Source organism: Erythrolamprus reginae, chromosome 4, assembly GCF_031021105.1.
Source record: "Erythrolamprus reginae isolate rEryReg1 chromosome 4, rEryReg1.hap1, whole genome shotgun sequence".
Taxonomy (NCBI): domain Eukaryota; kingdom Metazoa; phylum Chordata; class Lepidosauria; order Squamata; family Dipsadidae; genus Erythrolamprus; species Erythrolamprus reginae.
Window position 1 is genome coordinate 15,500,067 of NC_091953.1, and position 21,324 is coordinate 15,521,390.

General features: G+C 40.9%; 1 protein-coding gene across 2 annotated transcripts in view; it reads left to right on the forward strand.

The window, feature by feature from the left end:
- The window catches only part of ARHGAP42 (Rho GTPase activating protein 42), a 230,329-nt gene that overhangs the window by 122,906 nt on the left and 86,099 nt on the right, over nucleotides 1–21,324 (forward strand). For both annotated transcript variants that reach the window (XM_070749660.1, XM_070749659.1), the window contains exons 5-6: nucleotides 2,548–2,649; nucleotides 5,999–6,109. In XM_070749660.1, coding sequence (XP_070605761.1) covers nucleotides 2,548–2,649; nucleotides 5,999–6,109 — 213 coding nt within the window. The remainder of the gene's footprint in view (nucleotides 1–2,547; nucleotides 2,650–5,998; nucleotides 6,110–21,324) is intronic.

Below are 21,324 nucleotides of genomic sequence, written 5' to 3' on the forward strand. Positions count from 1 at the left end.
GCCCTCAGAGACATTCAGTAATGAAAGAGTTAACTATGTGTGCCTTACTAAGATCCTCCTATTATGATGTAATATCCTGCCAAATCTCACATCACTTCCTTCTTCTTCATTGTTCTCCATTCTCTCTTTTTCTATCCTCCATCATGTGAAGACGTATTTGTTACGTTGTCCCTCGAGGCATGTTTTATTTTCTGTTTTTATAATAAAGAAATCTTGTTTTGAACAAATGACTAGGATTCTATCTATCGCCCCCGCGGGGTTAAGGTCTTAACGGACTTTAATTATTCACAAACCGCGACAAGGGAAGTCTCTGGACCCTGGGTAGGGTGAAAACCGAGCCTAACGGAAGTTGGGAAACAGGCTGTTTCCAGCCTCCAGAAGGCCTCTGGGGTGCGGGGAGGCTGTTTTTGCCTTCCCCAGGCAATGAATTAGGGGCGTGGGCACTCACCCATGCGCTTTTGGCACTCAAAGAAAAAAAAGGTTTGCCATCACTGTCTTACCGCATCGTTTTGAGGGTAGAAGTTTAAACAATTTGTGTCCAGATTTATTTATTTATTTATTGGATTTGTATGCTGCCCCTCTCCGGAGACTCGGGGCGGCTAACAGCAATAATAAAACAATGTACAATAATAATCCAATAAATACTAAAAATGATTAAAAACCCATTAATATAAAAAACCAAACATACATACAGACATACCATACATGAAATTGTAAAGGCCCATGGGGAAAGAGCATCTCGGCAGAGGTGGGTTTTAAGTAGCTTATGAAAGGCAAGGAGGGTGGGGGCAATTCTAATCTCTGGGGGGAGTTGGTTCCAGAGGGCCGGGGCCGCCACAGAGAAGGCTCTTCCCCTGGGTCCCGCCAAGCGGCATTGTTTAGTTGACGGAACCCGGAGAAGACCCACTCTGTGGGACCTAACCGGTTGCTGGGATTCGTGCAGCAGAAGGCGGTCCCTGAGATGTGAGGGGACTGTAGATATTTTCACAGCTGTCTTTTTGACTTGTGCAGTATAGAGGTCCTCATTGGAAGTCAGGTTGGTAGCAATTGGTCCCCCCCCCCCCCCGCAGTTCTAATTATCCTCTTATGTCTGTGTCTGTCTTGTTGGGTTGCAGAGACAAACCAGACAGTTGTAGAGGTTCAGATGACAGACTCAATAATTCCGCTGTAGAACTAAATCAGCAGTTCCTTGGGCTGTTTGTTTAGACGTCATAGGCAGTTATGATGCTAGATACAATCTTTACAAGGCATATTTAGTATTATTCCATGGGCCTAATATACCCAAACATTAATTAGTAAAGCTTCCAGCATGACTTGTGCATGGAAAGAGATGCTTTATCATTATGCATTCTGACATACCTAGTATGCCACGTTGAATAATTTCAGACTAGTAAAGGTATTTAGACTAATTTAGACTACCTTTGAAAAGTGTTCGGAAACTTCAGATCGTGCAGAATGCAGCTGAGAGAGCAATCATGGGGTTCCCTAAATATGCCCATGTTACACCAACACTCCGCAGTCTGCATTGGTTGCCGATCAATTTCCGGTCACAATTCAAAGTGTTGGTTATGACCTTTAAAGCCCTTCATGGCATCGGACCAGAATATCTCCGAGACTTCCTTCTGCCGCACGAATTCCAGCGACCGATCAGGTCCCACAGAGTGGGCCTTCTCCGGGTCCCATCAACTAAACAATCCCATTTGGCGGGCCCCAGGGGAAGAGCCTTCTCTGTGGCGGCCCCGACTCTCTGGAACCAGCTCCCCCCAGAGATTAGAACTGCCCCTACCCTCCTCGCCTTTCGCAAACTCCTTAAAACCCACCTTTGTCGTCAGGCATGGGGGAACTGAGATATCTCCCCCGGGCCTATACAATTTATGTATGGTATGCTTGTGTGTATGTCTGTTTAATAATGGGTTTTTTTAATATTTTAAATTGTAAATTATTAGATTTGTTATAAACTGTTTTTATTGTGTTGTGAGCCGCCCCAAGTCTACGGAAAAGGGCGGCATGCAAATCTAATAAATAAATAAAATAAATAAATAAAGAATGCCTTGCCCTTTTTTGCTGCTGATAATTATGGCCCTCACAAGCTCTATTTTCACTGTCAGAGGATTGCAGGAGGCTGCTGAAAACTGAGCTCATTTTCATTGGCAGAGCCCTTGGGCCACTACAGACCCCCGCCCCCCCGCCCCGACATGTGTGACATTGAGCTGTGCACGCCCATCCCTGGCCCCTGGAAATCAAACACAACCCTGTTGCGGCCCTCAATGAAATTGAGTTTGACACCCCTGGTTTAAGGAGTTACAAATTTATCAGCAATTTTATGTTCTGCTGTAATCTTTTCTCTTTGAATCCAAAGTCTGTTCATTATTGAAACAATTGAAGTGGTGTGAAGGACCCATTTAGCATTTAAACTCTGAGTCTCCACAGCAATGGAAAGTTCAGTTTTGATCTCTCATATTTAAGCCACCATTTCTTTTACTTTATACCGTAATCGTTTCTTTGATTTTTCCATTTCTTTATTTTATAAGTGCCTCTATTTTCCAGGAAGGAAAGAAGAAGTTTGACAAAGAAAGTGAAAAGTATTATTCCATCCTGGAGAAGCACTTAAATTTATCAGCTAAGAAAAAGGAGTCACACCTGCAAGACGTAAGTTTTTTCAACTGGGATTTTGTATTTTCACATTTAAAAGGAGGAAAGCAAAAGATATAAAACTTACGGTATTTGTTTTATGCAGAGCAGAAATGAAAGTATTTTTATTATGTAAATAAATATATGAAGTCAAAGTGATGTTGTTTTCAGAGGAAAATGTTTGTCTGTTTTAATAATTTAATTATGAGCCTAACTGTTTTTCTTTTAGGACCAAAGTATTTAAGCTCTGGATTTGATATGTTTTTCCTTCATGTTGTCTTTGACAAGAAGCTATTGAAGAAAGATTAATGAATTTTAAAGAAGTAATATACAATGATTAGCTTGTCAGATGAAAGTTAAGTCACTTCATTTCACTTAATTTAGGGTTGAAAGCCAGGGATGCACAAAGACATGTTGAGATTTGAAAAATATTTTAAAACGTAACAGAAGAATAGGAAGGCACCTTCTCAAACAAGTTTTGTTTCAAACAATTAAAACATCAGTTTTAAGTATTTGAAACAAAACTTATAGTGGTTCATTGTGGAATATTGATGCCATTTTTAGTAATTATTCAGATCAGTAGCGGTGCTTGATCTAGTATCTGTATCATTTTTTTCTGCAGCTGTTACAACAGGAGAGTAGGACAGCAAGTAGAAAAATCACCAGATTATTCCTATTTCCTGTTATTCACTGTCAGACTCTCAAGCTAAACATTTCATAGCCCACTGAGGATTCTAGAATGTTGCCCACAGACGCACCCACTCATTCCAAAAAGGGGGAGAAAGTGTTGGGTTGGATATGACTGTCAGAAGTCTTTAAACTTCTTTATTAGTTTTGTTGGGCTTTGCAATTTTTTTAATGATTTATTCCTCAAAAACATTATCATCCTCTACTCCCTTTAAACAGTCTGGGAATACATTTTCATCATCCATAGGGTGAAACCCAACATTTATTCCAGTGTGATCTATTCTAGCATGATATCATCCTGTTGTTCTGCAAATATGCTTCGCCCTCCCCTGATCACTGGCTGTTCTGAAACTAGAAATCCTATACAGTGGTACCTCTACTTACGAACTTAATTTGTTCTGTGACCAGGGTCTTAAGTAGAAAAGTTTGTAACAAGAATCAATTTTCCCCATAGGAATCAATGTAAAAGCAAATAATGTGTGTGATTGGGGAAACCACAGGGAGAGTGGAGGCCCTGTTTCCTCCCAGGAGATTCCTAGAGAGGCCCCATGGAGGCTTCTCCCTGCCTTTTTTGGCCCTGTTTCCGTCCAGGAAATTTCTAGAGAGGACACACAGAGGCTTCTCCCCGCCTTTTCCAGCCCTGTTTCCTTCCAGGAAATTTCTAGAGAGGACCCACAGAGGCTTCTCCCTGCCTTTTCCAGCCCTGTTTCCATCCAGGAAATTCCTAGAGAGGACCCAAGTAGGCTTCTCCCTGCCTTTTCTGGCCCTGTTTCCTCCCAGGAGATTCCTAGAGAGGCCCCACGGAGGCTTCTCTCTGCCTTTTCCGGTTACAGTTTCGGAGGCTCGGGTTTGTAAGTGGAAAATGGTTTTTGAGAAGAGGCAAAAAAATCTTCAACTCCCGGATCTCATCTAGAAAAGTTCGTAAGTAGAGGCGTTGTCGGGTAGAGGTATCACTGTATACAGGTAGTCCTTGACTTACAACAGTTTGTTTAGTGACTGTTCAAAGTTACAAAGGCACTGGAGGAAACAGGGCCTCCACCCTCTCTGTGGTTTCCCCAATCGCACACATTTTTTGCTTTTACATTGATTCCTATGGGAAAAATTGATTCTTGTTACAAACCTTTCTACTTATGACCATTTTCCACACATACAACCATTGCGCCATTCCAATGACCAGGTGATCAAAATTCAGGCATTTGGCAACTGACTCATATTTATCATGGTTGCAGTGTCCCGTGATCATACGATCACCTTTTGTGACCTTCTAACAAGCAAAAGCAATGGGGAAGTCAGATTCACTTAACAACTGGGTTACTAAATTAACAACTTTGGTGAGTCACTTAAGAAATGCAACAAGGTCTTAAAATGAGGAAAAACTCAGTTAACAACTATTTAGCTTCAAAACAGAAATTTTGGGCTCAATTGTGGTCATACGTCAAGGACTACTCTACCTAGGAAGTACCATAATAGAAAAGACTGGTTTATGCCATGTTTTTTGGTGCCTTGAACACCAAAATTGACTTCCGTATTTTCCAGGAGTTCTCTAAGGTTGTCAAAGTGTGTGTGTGCCTCTGTGTGTGTGTGTGTGTGTGTGTGTGTGTGTGTGTGTGAGAGAGAGAGAGAGAGAGAGAGAGAGAGAGAGATATTCAAGGAACTTTATCTCAATAGGCAGTTACCCAAAGTCAAAAGAAGTTAATTGTTTATAAGTCCTCTGGATGTCTATTGAATGATCTTACTAAAGTACTATTGATTCAAAGGGATTTGTAGAAGTCTCTGTCTTTGGCTTGTAAAAATGCTCTATGCATTACTTCTTTGAAACTTTTGCTTTATAAATCTTGACTGTACAATACTTGGTTTCTCGACTGTAATTTTATCTGCATTTTATTAATTATCCATATTTCACTGGCTAAATAGTTCATGTACATCCAAGAAGGATTGTGTATTTGTTTAACTTCTTTCTTTATAATCCTTTCCGTTATACTTCTGAATCTGATAATGATAATCATTATTTACATTTAATAGGTAGGTAGGTAGGTAGGTAGTAGCACATGATTACTTTTAACTAGAGTTCTGTAGTACTTTTTTCTTGTTCTTTTCCATAAGAGGAATATATTTTGTCTAACAATTAATTTAAGTTTGATCTAACTGTTTCCACTCTTTAACATGACCATTTATGTTCTGGATTGGAAAAAATACTAAATAAAACTAAGGTACATCAGAAGTAAACCCTCCCCTCCCAAAACTAAGAGCTATTTATTGGTCTCGTGTGTGTTTTTTTTAAGAATAGTTCTCAGAGCAAATTAATTCATCATGTCTGAAACCAAGAGTGAGTTTTCTGTAGCAACTCTGTGATTAGGTCATTGAATTTCTTTTCATGGAAATATGAATCTCAGATGATTGCGTACTTTGCAGTGCATAGATTTTCATGCTGATCTATCTATCTATCTTATTCCTGTAGAGTTTATTATTATTATTATTATTATTTGAGCAAGAAACAGTTTGTTCTCCTAACCTAGTAGAATGCCTAACCATGAGAATTTATTGTGCGTTTACTTTTTATAGGATATATTGAGTTAACATGGAACCTCTGTTACAGAAGACTTTCCTGATGCATTTATAACAATAATAATAACAACATAAATTGTATATTGTTTACAATCATTTTATGTTTCAATTTTAGGCAGACACCCAGATCGACAGAGAACATCAAAATTTTTATGACGCATCATTAGGATACGTCTTCAAAATCCAAGAAGTGCAAGAGAGAAAGAAGTTTGAATTTGTTGAGCCTGTAAGTATTAATAATGCTATTTGCTATAGCCAACATATCTCTAAATCAGGGGTGTAACACGTCACATGATGTAGAAACATAGAAACATAGAAGTCTGACGGCAGAAAAAGACCTCCTGGTCCATCTAGTCTGCCCTTATACTATTTTCTGTATTTTATCTTCGGATGGATATATGTTTATCCCAGGCATGTTTAAATTCAGTTACTGTGGATTTATCTACCACGTCTGCTGGAAGTTTGTTCCAAGGATCTACTACTCTTTCAGTAAAATAATATTTTCTCATGTTGCTTTTGATCTTTCCCCCAACTAACTTCAGATTGTGTCCCCTTGTTCTTGTGTTCACTTTCCTATTAAAAACACTTCCCTCCTGGACCTTATTTAACCCTTTAATATATTTAAATGTTTCGATCATGTCCCCCCTTTTCCTTCTGTCTTCCAGACTATACAGATTGAGTTCATTAAGTCTTTCCTGATACGTTTTATGCTTAAGACCTTCCACCATTCTTGTAGCCGGTCTTTGGACCCGTTCAATTTTGTCAATATCTTTTTATAGGTGAGGTCTCCAGAACTGAACACAGTACTCCAAATGTGGTCTCACCAGCGCTCTATATAAGGGGATCACAATCTCCCTCTTCCTGCTTGTTATACCTCTAGCTATGCAGCCAAGCATCCTACTTGCTTTTCCTACCGCCCGACCACACTGCTCACCCATTTTGAGACTCTCAGAAATCACTACCCCTAAATCCTTCTCTTCTGAAGGATTGACTGACTATGCCACTTTTCCATAACATCCATTCAAACATCCTATCTTCAAAATATTTTCATATTTATTTGTCTGCCAGCAAACCTCTGTTTATTTATTTTGGAATCTCTGTAAACAGTACAGATGAGATTAGATTGGTCTCTCCTGCCATCAGATTGGCTTCCATAGGAAGTGGAGTGATTTTCTACATAGACGTGGTCTATGTATCCCTCCTTTTCCTGCATGGAAACTGCTTCTGGACTTTGCACTTGAGATGAAAAAAATATTAAATTTGGTTATAGAAATGGCTAGTTTATGTTACTATGGAAAAATAAAAAGTTGAGGTTTGATGTTAATGCTTTATTCTACAGCAACAGAGAGAGAGAGATGAAAATCAACATTTTTTTTCCTTTTCTTCCTCCCTTTTCCTCCCCACTGTGTCTTACTATCTGTATTTTTGGTATTTTATTTTATAATTTAATTTTTTAAAAAAAATTAAAGGAAGAGGAGTGATTTTCCTCCACCAGTTGTGCCTCCCCCCTTTTCAAATGCCTTCAAAAATCTGAAATGGAATATCAAGAGAGGAGTAGACTGTCCTGTTATATAAGGACCACTTTGAATAAGCGGAAATCTTGTCCTATTAGATGGTATTGTGCTCCCTTTTTTAAAAAGAAAAATTCTTAGCCTTCTATCTTTCACGATACAGAGTTCCTTGGCAGAAAAATGATGAGCATGTATATATGATGAGCAAGTGTATAAAATCATGCATGGGATAGAAAAGGTGGATAGAGAATAATTCTTTTCTCTATCACACAATACTAGGACAAGGGGGCACTCACTAAAGCTCATAGGCAAGAAAGTGAGGACAAATCAAGGGAAATATTTCTTCATCCAGAGAGTCGTTGGTTTATGGAATTCACTTCCAGAAGAGGTCATGACTGCTGTCAGCCTTGATAGCTTCAAGGCAGGATTAGACAGATTCATGGATGCCAAGTGTACCAGTGGTCATTGAAACAGATGTCCATGTGCCGCCTCTATGTTGGTTGAGGCAGGCAGGATTCCTTTGGGTACCATTTGTTGGGGGTCAAGGGAAAGGGAGGGTCTTGCCTTCTATTTCTGCTCAAGATCCCCAAGGACAATTGATGGGCCACTGTGTGATACAGAATGCTGGACTCAATGGGTTTTGGCCTGATTCAGCATGGCTCTTCTTATGTTCTTATGTTTTTAAGAGCATATAGTTTTAAGAGCATTATATTTATTTATTTTTAAATGCCAAGCCATGTTTAATGCCAAGCACAGTGCAAGTTTATTTTAAATTTATATGGATACAATGAAGTAATAACATTGAATTTAATTTAAATTTAAATACTCTAATAACAAAATTTTGTGCGGGTAGTTCAGGAGTGTCAAACTCAAAGCCCGTGGACTGGATCCAGCCTATGGGGTGCTTAGAGCTGGACCCTGAGGCCACCACGAAAACAGAGGTGGTACCTCTGCCAGTGAAAATGGAGCTTGTAGCTCTGCCAGAAAATGTAGAGGTCTGCATGCACACTCTCTGTGAGCATGTGCACGCTGGACAGCTGGTCTTGACGTGCATGCGCACTGACAAGCTGCTCTCTTCTTGGTTCTGGCGCTCCGCCATGTGCGCATATGTTCCAGTTTCAGCACTCAATGCCGAAAAGATTAGCCATCACTGCTACAGGGTCTTGAGCAGGGTTAGAAGACCTCCAACATTTGAATTTGTAGAGCCTGTAAGTTTTAATAATGCTTTTTGCCATAACCAACGTCCAGACTAAAATAGAAATAATTCCTAAGATTGATTGATTATTTATTTATTGTTTATTTATTTATTGGATTTGTATGCCGCCCCTCTCCGGAGACTCGGGCGGCTAACAGCAATAATAAGACAGCGTACAATAATAATCCAATAATAAAAACGATTAAAAACCCATTAATATAAAAACCAGACATACATACAGACATACCATGCATAAAATTGTAAAGGCCTAGGGGGAAAGGGTATCTCAATTCCCCCATGCCTGGCGGCAGAGGTGGGTTTTAAGTAGCTTACTGAAAGGCAAGGAGGGTGGGGGCAATTCTAATCTCTGGGGGGAGTTGGTTCCAGAGGGCCGGGGCCGCCACAGAGAAGGCTCTTCCTCTGGGTCCCGCCAAGCGGAATTGTTTAGTTGACGGGACCCGGAGAAGACCCACTCTGTGGGACCGAACTGGTCGCTGGGATTCGTGCAGCAGAAGGCGGTCCCAGAGATAATCTGGTCCGGTGCCATGAAGGGCTTTATAGGTCATAACCAACACTTTGAATTGTGACCGGAAACTGATCAGCAACCAATGCAGACTGCAGAGTGTTGGTATAACATGGGCATATTTGGGAAAGCCCATGATTGCTCTTGCAGCTGCATTCTGCACGATCTGAAGTTTCCGAACACTTTTCAAAGGTAGCCCCATGTAGATTATGCTCCTTTTCCATAATGTCTAACTTTCAATTCTGTTATTCTATATTTCTAAATGTGGATTGTATCATCTCAATTGAACCAAAGCTGATTAGTGGTCAAACTACCTAAATATTGATTACCTTAATAAGGACATCTGGGGAGAAGGCGTGACCAGCACTACAGCGACATGGAGTTTCCCCTCGCTCCATAGGGGAACTCCAATATCCATGCTGTTTGGAGATCTGGTTCATTCAGAATCAGGTCAGAACCACCTTGTAGGGGTGGGCGAAAAGAGGGGCACTTGCTGGTGGGAGGGGGGTGGCAAACCCCCTCAGGGAGCTGGTTCAGACCTCTTGGCGGGCAGCAATTGGAAGACGACATTTGAACATCCTCCTAGCTGTGGCGGTTACATTGGATGGATTAAGTTGCGAGATTGGAGTCACCTAGGAAGGAAAAACTAAAGTCATGTGCTGGAGAGGGTGAAGGAAACAGAGGCGGATGAGTGATATCACCAACAGAAAAGTGAAAATAAATACTTTAATATTCTAAAGGGAACAAAAGAACCAGAAATTAAGAAGCAGCTGCTTAGCATGTGGAGCAATAACATTAAAGGGATCTATAACTAAAGCCCAACCAAAGATTTGGAACTTTTAAAAGATTTGGAAGATAAATTTGGAGGAAATAACTTGAAAATCGGACTTGATTTTTAAAAAAGGAAAAAATTAAAACAGGAAAGGCAGAGCTGGGAGATTGGAACAAAGGATCTGGTGGTCAAAGGAATTATTGCAATGTTTGAACATATCCTTATGGACACTTGGTCAGCTGCTAACCTTGAAAGATCTGAAAGCCTTGAAAGCTGAGGAAATTTAAAAACAGATTGCAAATTTGTTATTGTCTGAAAGAAAATGTTTGGACTTCTTGGATAAGAATGAACCTGAATAGATGTCAACAATAAGAGGAATAGAAGGACTTGGATTTTTAACTACCAAAATGAAAATTTACAAATTATAAAAGGCTGTGGAATATATTTTTGTTAGTAACTGGACATACTGTGAAAACTTGGTGATTCGTGACTTTGAGACATGGAGACAAGCGATTATTAATGATTGGTGATACCTCTGAATGAAATTTGAAATTGGGCTAAATCTGTCGCTATTATTATTATTATTATTATTATTATTATTATTATTATTATTATTATTGATTTGAGGACTGTGATTTTAAAGTCATGGAGGAAATTGATTATGAAGAGTTGGTTGGATTTTTTCAAGAACTTTTTAATAATCTCAGACGAAGTTATGGAAATGGGGATTGAGACAATATATATATATATAAAGAAGTAGTTGAGAAATTAAAAGGAAATGGATGAGAGGTGTTGGAATTCTATAGAAAGAGGTTTTCTTCTTTCTTTTGTTATTCCCTTTATTATAATTACTACCCTAGGTTTAATTGTGATAAGAATGTTAATTGTTTAGAATTTGATATACAGTCATACCTCGTCTTACGAACCTAATTGGTTCCAGGGGGAGGTTCGTAAGACGAAAGGTTCGTAAGACGAAACATTGTTTCCCATAGGAAACAATGTAAAGTCAATTAATCTGTGCAACCAAAAAAAAAACCCCCGCAAAAAAACGCTGCCGCCCGGCTGTCACCTTTTAAAACAGCCTGGGGGCTTCCCAGCAGCCTCCGAACGCCAAACCCGGAAGTTCGGGTTTGCCGTTCGTAACACGAAAAAAGTTCGTAAGAAGAGGCAAATTTTTTCTGAACCGTTCGGAGGCTGCTGGGAAGCCATGCGGCTGTTTTAAAAGGTGACAGCCGGGCTGGGGGGCTTCCCAGCAGACGCCGAACGCCGAACGCAGAAGTTTGGGTTTGGCGTTCTGCTTCGGGAGGCTGCTGGGAAGCCCCCCAGCCCGGCTGTCACCTTTTAAAACAGCGCGCAGCTTCCCAGCAGACTCCGAACGGTTCAGAAAAAAATTGCCTCTTCTTACGAACTTTTTTCGTGTTATGAACGCTAAACCCGAACTTCCGGGTTTGGCGTTCGGAGGCTGCTTTTAAAACAGCCGGGGGGCTTCCCAGCAGCCTCCCGAACGCCGAACCCGGAAGTTCGGGTTTGGCGTTCGTAACACGAAAAAGTTCGTAAGAAGAGGCAAATTTTTTCTGAACCCCGGGTTCGTATCTTGAGTTGTTCGTAAGACGAGGGGTTCGTATCTTGAGGTACCACTGTATATAATTAATATAATTATTTTACTAAGAATGAAGAGGTTTCTGTTCTGTTTATACAGGTTGATATTGTACATTAGATGGATGAATTGATAATGGTGATAGACTAATTTTTTGGTTCAATATAATTGATTATCAGCATAAATGTGGAAAACTAAAAATTGGAGAGGGTGGAAATAGACACCCCCCCCCCCCCAAAAAAAAGATATATTATGATAGCTTATTATTTTATATATGAGATTGGTTTGGATGTATTTGAAAAATCCATTATGCTGAGAATTGAATAATTAAATGACTTGGAATAACATAGATAAAATAATAAAGACTAATATGAGAAGCATTATGACAGCTTAAGAAAATGATACAAATAAGTATTGATTTTTATGGGGCATTTGATTATGATAAAATAGGAAATAATGATAATGATAAAACAAGAAAAATGAATGATGAATTAAAAATAATAAGAAAAGTGAGGAAGCAATATGGCTTAAAATTAAAAAGCAAAAGAAAGAATAACTATCTTGGTAAATTAAGCTAATAGCGGTCAATTTGGGATTTTTTTAAATTAATTGGTAGAGATCCCAGAAGACAAAATTCAACCCCCCCCTTTTTTTAGAAGCAGTACCATTTTAGTAAAATATACCTGGAATAAAGTGTTATATGTAAATAATTTATGAATGATTGATTAAAATGTATACCTTTCTATTTCATTGTAATATTGTAATATTTGAAGGTATATTGATTTATGTATGGAGAGATGGAGAAAAAAATAAAAGAACCTTTTGCAAAAAAAAAAGACATCCTCATGAAATTCTAAAGAGTCTTATGATTCCTTGTAGATGTAGTTCTTAATCACCAGAATTGTACTCATGGGATAAATTCAAATCAAGTAACATATACAGTGATCCCTCGATTTTCGCGATCTCAATCTTCGCGAAACGCTATATCGCGATTTTTCCACCCGATGACGTCACTCCTTTCCTTTCTCATCTTTCATTCTCTCTCTCTTTCTCTATCTTGCTTCTTCCTCTCTCACACACTCTTCCTCCCTCTCCCATCTCTTTCTTTCCTTCTCTCTCTTTCTCTATGTCTCCCCCTCTTGCTCTCGAGCGGCAAGTGAGCAGCCGGGCAGGCGGGTGAACGGGCAAGCGGCAAGCGAGCAGCTGGGTGGGCGTGTGACGGGCAAGCGAGCAGCCGGGCGGGCGGGTGAACCGGCAAGCGGGCGGGCGGGCGGGTGACGGGCAAGCGGCAAGCGATCTTGGGGTTTCCCCTTTGCCTGGGCGGCGGGAAGACCCAGGGAAGGTTCCTTCGGCCGCCCAGCAGCTGATCTGCTCCGCAGCGCGGCAGCAGCGAGGAGACGAAGATGGGGTTTCCCCTTTGCCTGGGCAACGGGGAAACCCCATCTTCGGCTCCTCGCTGCTGCCGCGCTGCGGAGCAGATCAGCTGCTGGGCGGCCGAAGGAACCTTCCCTGGGTGCCGCCTGCCGCCCACGCAAACTCCACCATCTGCGCATGTGCGGCCATGAAAAAAAGGGCGCGCATGCGCAGATGGTGTTTTTACTTCCGCAACCCTACATCGTGAAAAATCGATTATCGCGAGGGGTCTTGGAACGGAACCCTCGCGATAATCAAGGGATCACTGTATTAGTCAATTAAGAAAGTGAACTTTTCCTTTAAACAGCTGAAAGTCTAAACTAAGTCATGTTTTAAATGCTCACATAAAAGTTTTCTCATCCACTGTGGAATAAAATTGCAGATGGCTTGCCATCTATCTGAGTGACATTTTAATGGCAGTGCTGTTTGTGCAACTAGAATTTCATAATGTAAAAATTGGCTAAAATGCTTGCCAGAGACACTATTCTTCAGGTTTCAATAAATCTGTTTGACCTTTTATTTCAGAATAATAAAAGAGGATATGGAAAATATTTATAAAACTGGAACTATTATGCTCCAACCCTGTTCTTTTTAGCACAGTCAAATAATTTCTAAATAGATTTGACCAAAGTCAGATTGTAGGATGCATAATGCAGATAAGAAATGAATTCTGAAAAAAGAGAATATATGCCTCTCAGGAATGAAATGTGAAGTCCTTGGTGGTTTCCAAGCTTGGTTGTTTGCTAGTTAATGTTTCATTACCCAACCAGGTAACATCATCAATGCTAGTGAGTACAAGTAGGTCTTCAATTCACAACAGTTCATATAGTGACTGTACGAAGATATAACAGCATTGAAAAAAGTGACCTATGACAATTTTTGATACAGTGGTACCTCTACCTATGAACACCTCTAATTATTAACTTTTCTACCTAAGAACCGGGTGTTCAAGATTTTTTTGCCTCTTTTCAATAATCATTTTCCACTTATAAACCTGAGCCTCCGAAACTGTAACCGGAAAAGGCGGGGAGAAGCCTCTGTGGGGCCTCTCTAGGAATCTCTTGGGAGGAAACAGGGCCAGAAAAAGGTGGGGAGAAGCCTCTGTGGGGCCTCTCTAGGAATCTCCTGGGAGGAGACAGGGCCTCCACCCTCCCTGTGGTTTCTCCAATCGCATGCATTATTTGCTTTTACATTGATTCCTATGGGGAAAATTGCTTCTTCTTACAAAGTTTTCTACTTAAGAACCTGGACACGGAACAAATTAAGTTCGTAAGTAGAGGTACCGCTGTACTTACAACCATTGTACCATCCCTATAGTTACATGATCAAAACTCAGATACTTGGCAACTGACTCATATTTATGACGATTGTAATGTCCTGGAGTCATGTGAACACTTTTTGTGCAACCTTCTAACAAGCAAAGTCAACAGGAAGCCAGATTCGCTTAACAGTTGTAGCAACTGCAGCAAGAAAGGTTATAAAATAAGACATGTCTCTGTTAGCAATGGAAATTTTGGCCTCAGTTTACTTGTATAACCAAAGCTTAGAGAACATCAGGACTCCACAAATTGAATTCTGATCTTCCTCCTGTTGAGACTTTTCAAAGCAAGTCTTGATGTAGCAAAATGCATAAACTGAAACCATAAAATGCATGGCTTCAATGGCTGCATTGATAGCCCAGGTTCAGGGGATATGGGTTTGATGAGCACAGACACTCCGCAGTCTGCATTGGTTGCCGATCAGTTTCCGGTCACAATTCAAAGTGTTGGTTATGACCTATAAAGCCCTTCATGGCACCGGACCAGATTATCTCAGGGACCGCCTTCTGCTGCACGAATCCCAGCGACCAGTTAGGTCCCACAGAGTGGGTCTTCTCTGGGTCCCGTCAACCAAACAATGTCGCTTGGCGAGACCCAGGGGAAGAGCTTTCTCTGTGGCGGCCCTGACCCTCTGGAACCAACTCCCCCCAGAGATTAGAATTGCCCCCACCCTCCTTGCCTTTCGTAAGCTGCTTAAAACCCACCTCTGCCGCCAGGTATGGGGGAACTGAGATACACTTTCCCCCTAGGCCTTTAAAATTTTATGCATGGTATGTCTGTATGTATGATTGGTTTTTATATAATGGGTTTTAACTGTTTTTAGTATTGGATTATACTGTTTCGTTACTGTTGTTAACTGCCCCGAGTCTGCGGAGTGGGGCGGCATACAAATGCAATAGATAGATAGATAGATAGATAGATAGATAGATAGATAGATAGATAGATAGATAGATAGATAGATAGATAGATAGATAGATAGACAGACAGACAGACAGACAGACAGACAGACAGACAGACCAGGGCAGCAATTACCAGCCTTCCTCACAAGATACAAACACAAGAAACTATCTGCAAACATTAATTGCACAACAGCTAGTGACACAATTTTGCCCTATAACCACTTTCAAGAGATGTCTAAGTGTAGATGAGGATGTCTGCTTAACCACTTTAGCTGATGTCTGACGATAAGTCTCTTTATAAACAGTCCTGTTTTATTAAGGAGAGCCACAAAAGATTATGAGCCATCTTGCCTATAACTATGCATCCCCTGATCGTTGCAATCGTATAAAATTGCACTTTCGAAAAACCTTGGATTGGAGCTAATAAGTAATTAATGTAATTAATCTACAGCGGTTCGTTTGGAACTTGGTACTGCAACTGTGCAGTGATGAACAGGCTTAATGTTTTGTTGGAGATAATTATATACAGAGCCACAAACATTAACCTTTCTCCGAATCCTTAAATTAACCAGTTCAATAAATCAAAGTTTAACACAGCTCGAGCCATGAGTGTGCTAAGCAGCTTTAAGGCTCCAGCCAACAAAACATAGTATCTGAAAACCTCAAATAGTCTTGTATTTATTTTTATGTAGTGTTGTTGACCCTGAGATTGTTTGGTCATCTAATTCTCACAGGAAGACGATTTTGGTAGGAATTTGACCTCTGCCCTTCAGTTCATCAGCCAAGCAGTTATTATCTTCCTAGTTCCTTTTTTAAAAAGGGAAGAGAAAGAAAGAAAAAATTAACCGCAAAATATATTTGAACACTCAATTTTTAAACCAATGTGGTTAGTAATCTGGTAAGAGAGAAGAGGCAAGTGACTTTTGATAACCATCAATAAAAAGTGGAATAGTTATTAAGAGTTCCTTGGTATTGGTCTGTGCATCTATTTTTTAGAAGGGTTGGTCTTAACAATTCAGTTTTGAAGAAGACATTTATTTAAGATGGTTTTGCTGAAGCTTGGGTGGCTCTTAAAGTGGTGGCTGATTCTCCAGCAGCTTTTTCCAGTCTGGACGTTCTCCAGATGTTTGGACTTTAACTCTCAGTTCCTTAGCCAGTATGGCTATTATTGTGGAATTGAAGCATTTGAGGAGTTGAAAATCCACAAATTTAAAGTCTAAAAAGGGGAACACAGCTACCTTTGAAGAGTGTTTAGAAACTTCAAATCATGCAAAATGCAGCTGCATGAGCGGTCATGGGTCTTCCTAGACATGGCCATGTTTCTCCAACACTCCGTGGACTCCATTGGTTGCCAATTGGTTTTGGACACAATTCAAAGTGTTGGTAATGACCTATAAACCCCTACATGGCATCGGGCCAAATTACTTGCAGGACCGCCTTCTGCCGTATGAGTACCAACGACCGGTTAGGTCTCACAGAGTTGGCTTTCTCCGGGTCCCGTCAGCTAGACAATGTTGCTTGGCGGGGCCAAGGGGAAGAGCCTTCTCTGTGAGGGCCCCGGCCCTCTGTAATCAGCTTCCCCCAGAGATTCCACCCTCCTTGCCATCACTGTTCTATATTCTAATGGAGCGTGCTTGAAATTTAAAGAAGTCAACGGATATAGGGGGAAAAGAGAATGAATGAATTCCTGGCTACAGTAGTTTATAGTCACAACCTTTGTGTGAAATAATATAAAAAAACAGCTTTATTTATCCTTGTAAAAAATAAGCCCTGGCTGGTTCACCTTGAGGGCAGCCAGCTTGCTGACTCTACAGGCAGATATCAGCTTCTTAGTGGGTGAAAAATCATCTGAAATCACAATAGTCAAAGGCCATAAATGTTTCTGGTTCAGAGACATTAGAAAAACGAATCTACCTTTTCATGGAAAATGATAGGAAGATTTTTATTTTATTTTTTTAAAAGATGAAGTCAGTTTCTTCGGATAGAGACACATCAGGAATGATAAATTGTCTCTGGAGATTCATGTGGATCCAGTAAATGTTGGTAGGATAAACAAGGTAAACATGTTTACTGGGATGTACTGTACAAGATCACCACATGGGTGGCCTCCTGGCCATCACCACTACAGTTGAACATCTGGTGTTATGCTGAAGATGAAGAGACCCTCCACATTCTGAAGCAGTCGTCCTAAATGCCTCAGTGATTTACCACAAGATCAAATCCGAAGAAGGTCAGATTCTGAGGAATTTTGTAATTAAGTCTGCAACAGATGAAAGAAAAAATTAGTGAACGGCTGCTAAGAAATAATGAATGCGGTCATCATTCCCTTTCCGACACCTTTTCTTACCGCCTTCTTGAGCAGAAATAGAGGACCTCTTCACCCTTAGTTCCTACATCATCCTGCTGTACTGCAAGAACTGTAACATCTGGCCATGGAAATCCTTTGTAGATGAATTACCCACAAGATGAGTAACAAGATAAGTCTGCAAATTCTCCAGTCCTAGATATCAAGTACTAAGTGTACAAGCATGTGTGGATTGTTTTAGAATTGCAAGTTCTAAGTTATTTGTGTAGAGATCGTCTCTGACTTGTGTCAAATTTGACTAATCTGAAGACTATTGCTACCTTCAAGATTAACTTCTCTTGGATGGATAGTTAGAAATTTCCAGACATGTGTTCTGTCTGGGTCACTCCAGAAGCCAATACCAACCCAAAAAGAGAAGCCAGACACACTGGTAAAAGGCAAAGGCAGTTTATATAATTCAAGGAAAACACAGGTGACAGAAAATGTCCTTACAAACAGGAAAATCGCTGGAACTTCAAATATATACACGAAGGGAATAGTCCATGAAGCAATACCAGATTCTTGCTCCCAAGACGGAGCTGTAGATAGCAAACAGACACCTCCCACCGCAACTCCAATTGATAACACTCCACATGGCTTCAAGGCCTTGCCTGCCTTTTAAACCCTGCTGATGAGGACCACACCCAAACCCAGCTGCTTCTAATTCAATGGTGATAATATCTCTTTAACTGTTCCTTTCGTTGCTCTGAACGTCTCTGTCTCATGTCAATGACAGCTTGTGCGTCATCACCTAATGACTCCAAGCTACTGGCTGGGGAGAGCCCCCCCCCCCGGGGCTCTCATGCTGTTCTCCTTCATCCCATTCCTGACTCTCCTCTCCCCCGTCCGACTGTTCAGCCCCCTCCTCTGCGCTGTCATCCTCCTCCGGGCATGGAGCCAGCAGAGACACAGCTGGTCCCTGAGCAGCCTCAGGCTGAATCACAACAACATGGAAATGTCCGGTCCTCCACGTCAAGACATGTGACTGGATTTTAAGGGAGAAAAACTGTATTCCTTAGTATAGGTTTTCCTTTACTACAGGTTATCCCACAAAGGAGCATTAATAATAATAATAATAATAATAATAATAATAATAATTTATTGGATTTGTATGCCACCCCTCTCCGTAGACTCGGGGCAGCTAACAACAATGATAAAAACAGCATGTGACAATCCAATAATAAAACAGCTAAAAACCCTTATTTATAAAAACCAAACATACACACAAACATACCATGCATAACTTGTAATGGCGTAGGGATAAGGAATATCTCACCTTCCCCATGCCTGGCGGTATAAATGAGTCTTGAGTAGTTTACGAAAGACAGGGAGGGTGGGGGCAGTTCTAATCTCTGGGGGGAGTTGGTTCCAGAGGGCTGGGGCTGCCACAGAGAAGGCTCTTCCCCTGGGGCCTGCCAAACGACATTGTTTAGGCGACGGGACCCGGAGAAGGCCAACTCTGTGGGACCTTATCGGTCGCTGGGATTCGTGCAGTAGCAGGCGGTTCCGGAGGTAATCTGGTCCAATGCCATGTAGGGCTAATAGGAAAGATTCAATTCAATTCAATTTATTAGACCTGTATGCTGCCCTTCTCTGCGGACCCGGAGCGGCTCACAACATGAAATACAAACAATATGTATACAAATCTAATAGTTAAAAAAACAGTAGCTAAAATCCCATTATATAAAAAACAGTCAGTCTACTCAATCACATCCATACATAACATTTAACGGTCAGAGAAGAAGGGGGCGTGATCTAGTTGCCCCAAGCCTGGTGACAGAGATGGGTCTTAAATGTCTTGCGGAAGGCGAAGCGGGTGGGGGCAGTACGAATCTCCGGAGAGAGCTGATTCCAGATGGCTGGAGCCGCCACAGAGAAGACTCTTCCCCTAGGTCCTGCCAGACAACATTGTTTAGCCGACAAACAAACAATTATGCAGTTATGTGCAGGATATCGGTGAATACTTGAAAAAAAAATCAAAACTAGAACTGTGTTGGCTTTTTTGGCAGCTGCAGCACTCCACTGGCTCTTATTAAAGTGATTATTATTATTTTTATTTTATTATTTTTATTTTATTATTTTTATTTTATTATTTTTATTTTATTATTATTATTATTTATTAGATTTGTATGCCGCCCCTCTCCGTAGACTCGTGGCGGCTCACAACACAATAAAACAGTTCATAACAAATCTAATAATTTACAATTTAAAATATTTTAAAAACCCCATTATTAAGCAGACATACATACATACAAACATACCATACATAAATTGTATAGGCCCGGGGGAGATATTTCAATTCCCCCATGCCTGACGACAAAGGTGGGTTTAGAGGAGTTTACAAAAGGCAAGGAGGGTAGGGGCAGTTCTAATCTCTGGGGGCAGCTAGTTCCAGAGAGTCGGGGCCGCCACAGAGAAGGCTCTTCCCCTGGGGCCCGCCAACTGACATTGTTTAGTTGACGGGACCCGGAGAAGGCCCACTCTGTGGGACCTAATCGGTCACTGGGATTCGTGCAGCAGAAGGCGGTCTCGGAGATATTCTGGTCCGATGCCATGAAGGGCTTTATAGGTCATAACCAACACTTTGAATTGTGACCGGAAATTGATCGGCAACCAATGCAGACTGCGGAGTGTCCACTAGGACTCCAAGATCCCTCTCACAGTTATTACTGTTGAGCAAGGTACCACATATACTGTACCTGTGCATTTTGTGCTCAAATAGGTAATAGCTTGGGGTCCTTATTGTATCAACGTGAAGCCATTCGTCCGTCAAAAGAAACCTGTGGATGTGACCATGTTATATTCTGCAGCAGGCACATTTTACGTTTGCAGCAACACAAGACAGTATAAAATTTGCTAAAGCAGAGTTAACATCTCTAGGATGGGTAGATAAAAACTTCCAGACAAGGAAATGTCCATCTCAGATCCATGTTTGCATCCAAACACATCTGCTTAGAGTCAATGAGATGCTTGATGATAATATTATGCTATATTTCCCAATATCCTTGAGGCCTTAGTTTCAAAAGTCAGGCAATACCTTTGGGTAATATTTCCACAGAAAATGCTTGCTTACTTCCGGATTGATTGATTGAATCTCTTGTCCACCACAGTGGTGAAATTCTTAGGGGGGTGCAGTCATAATAATAAAATTTCCTACACCACAGTTACAATTTCATAACTACAAATAACAACCGTTGCTAAGCAGTTTTCACAATTAAGTTACATGAAAAATCCTGAAACAGTCATCCAAAAATTCGTAAAAATAGATAGCAACATCTATACATGAAATGCACTTCTAAACTGTTCTGTTCCTGATAATTTCCTGAAGCCTAAAAGGGAGGAAATAAAAGGAAATAACAGCGCACATTCATTTAGGCATGGTAAACTATTTAAATCCATCTGGACTAGAGATGTCAAACTCGATTTCATTGAGGGCTGCATCAGGGTTCTGTTTGATCTCGGAAGTGGGGATGGCCAGCTCGACGTCACTCATTCCAGGAGTTCCTATGGCGGCCTGAGCACCCTGGCAGCAAAAACCTCTGGTTTTGGCTACGATGGCCTCCTGTGTCAACAAAAATGGAGCTCAAGAGGGCTACGTGCGGCCTTTGCAGGCTCTGTTTTTGGCACGCGGCCCTCCTGAGCTGCATTTTTGCTGGCAGAAGAACCGCGGGCAAGTCCTTCACTGTTTCCAAGGCAGCCTCGCGGGCCAGATCTAAGCGTCCAATTGGTTGGATTCAGCCCATAGGCTTTGAGTCAATTATTATAATAATAATTAATAATAATAATAATAATTTATTAGATTAATATGCCACCCCTCTCCAAAGACTCGGGGTGGCTCACAACAACAACAAATGCAGTAACAATGATA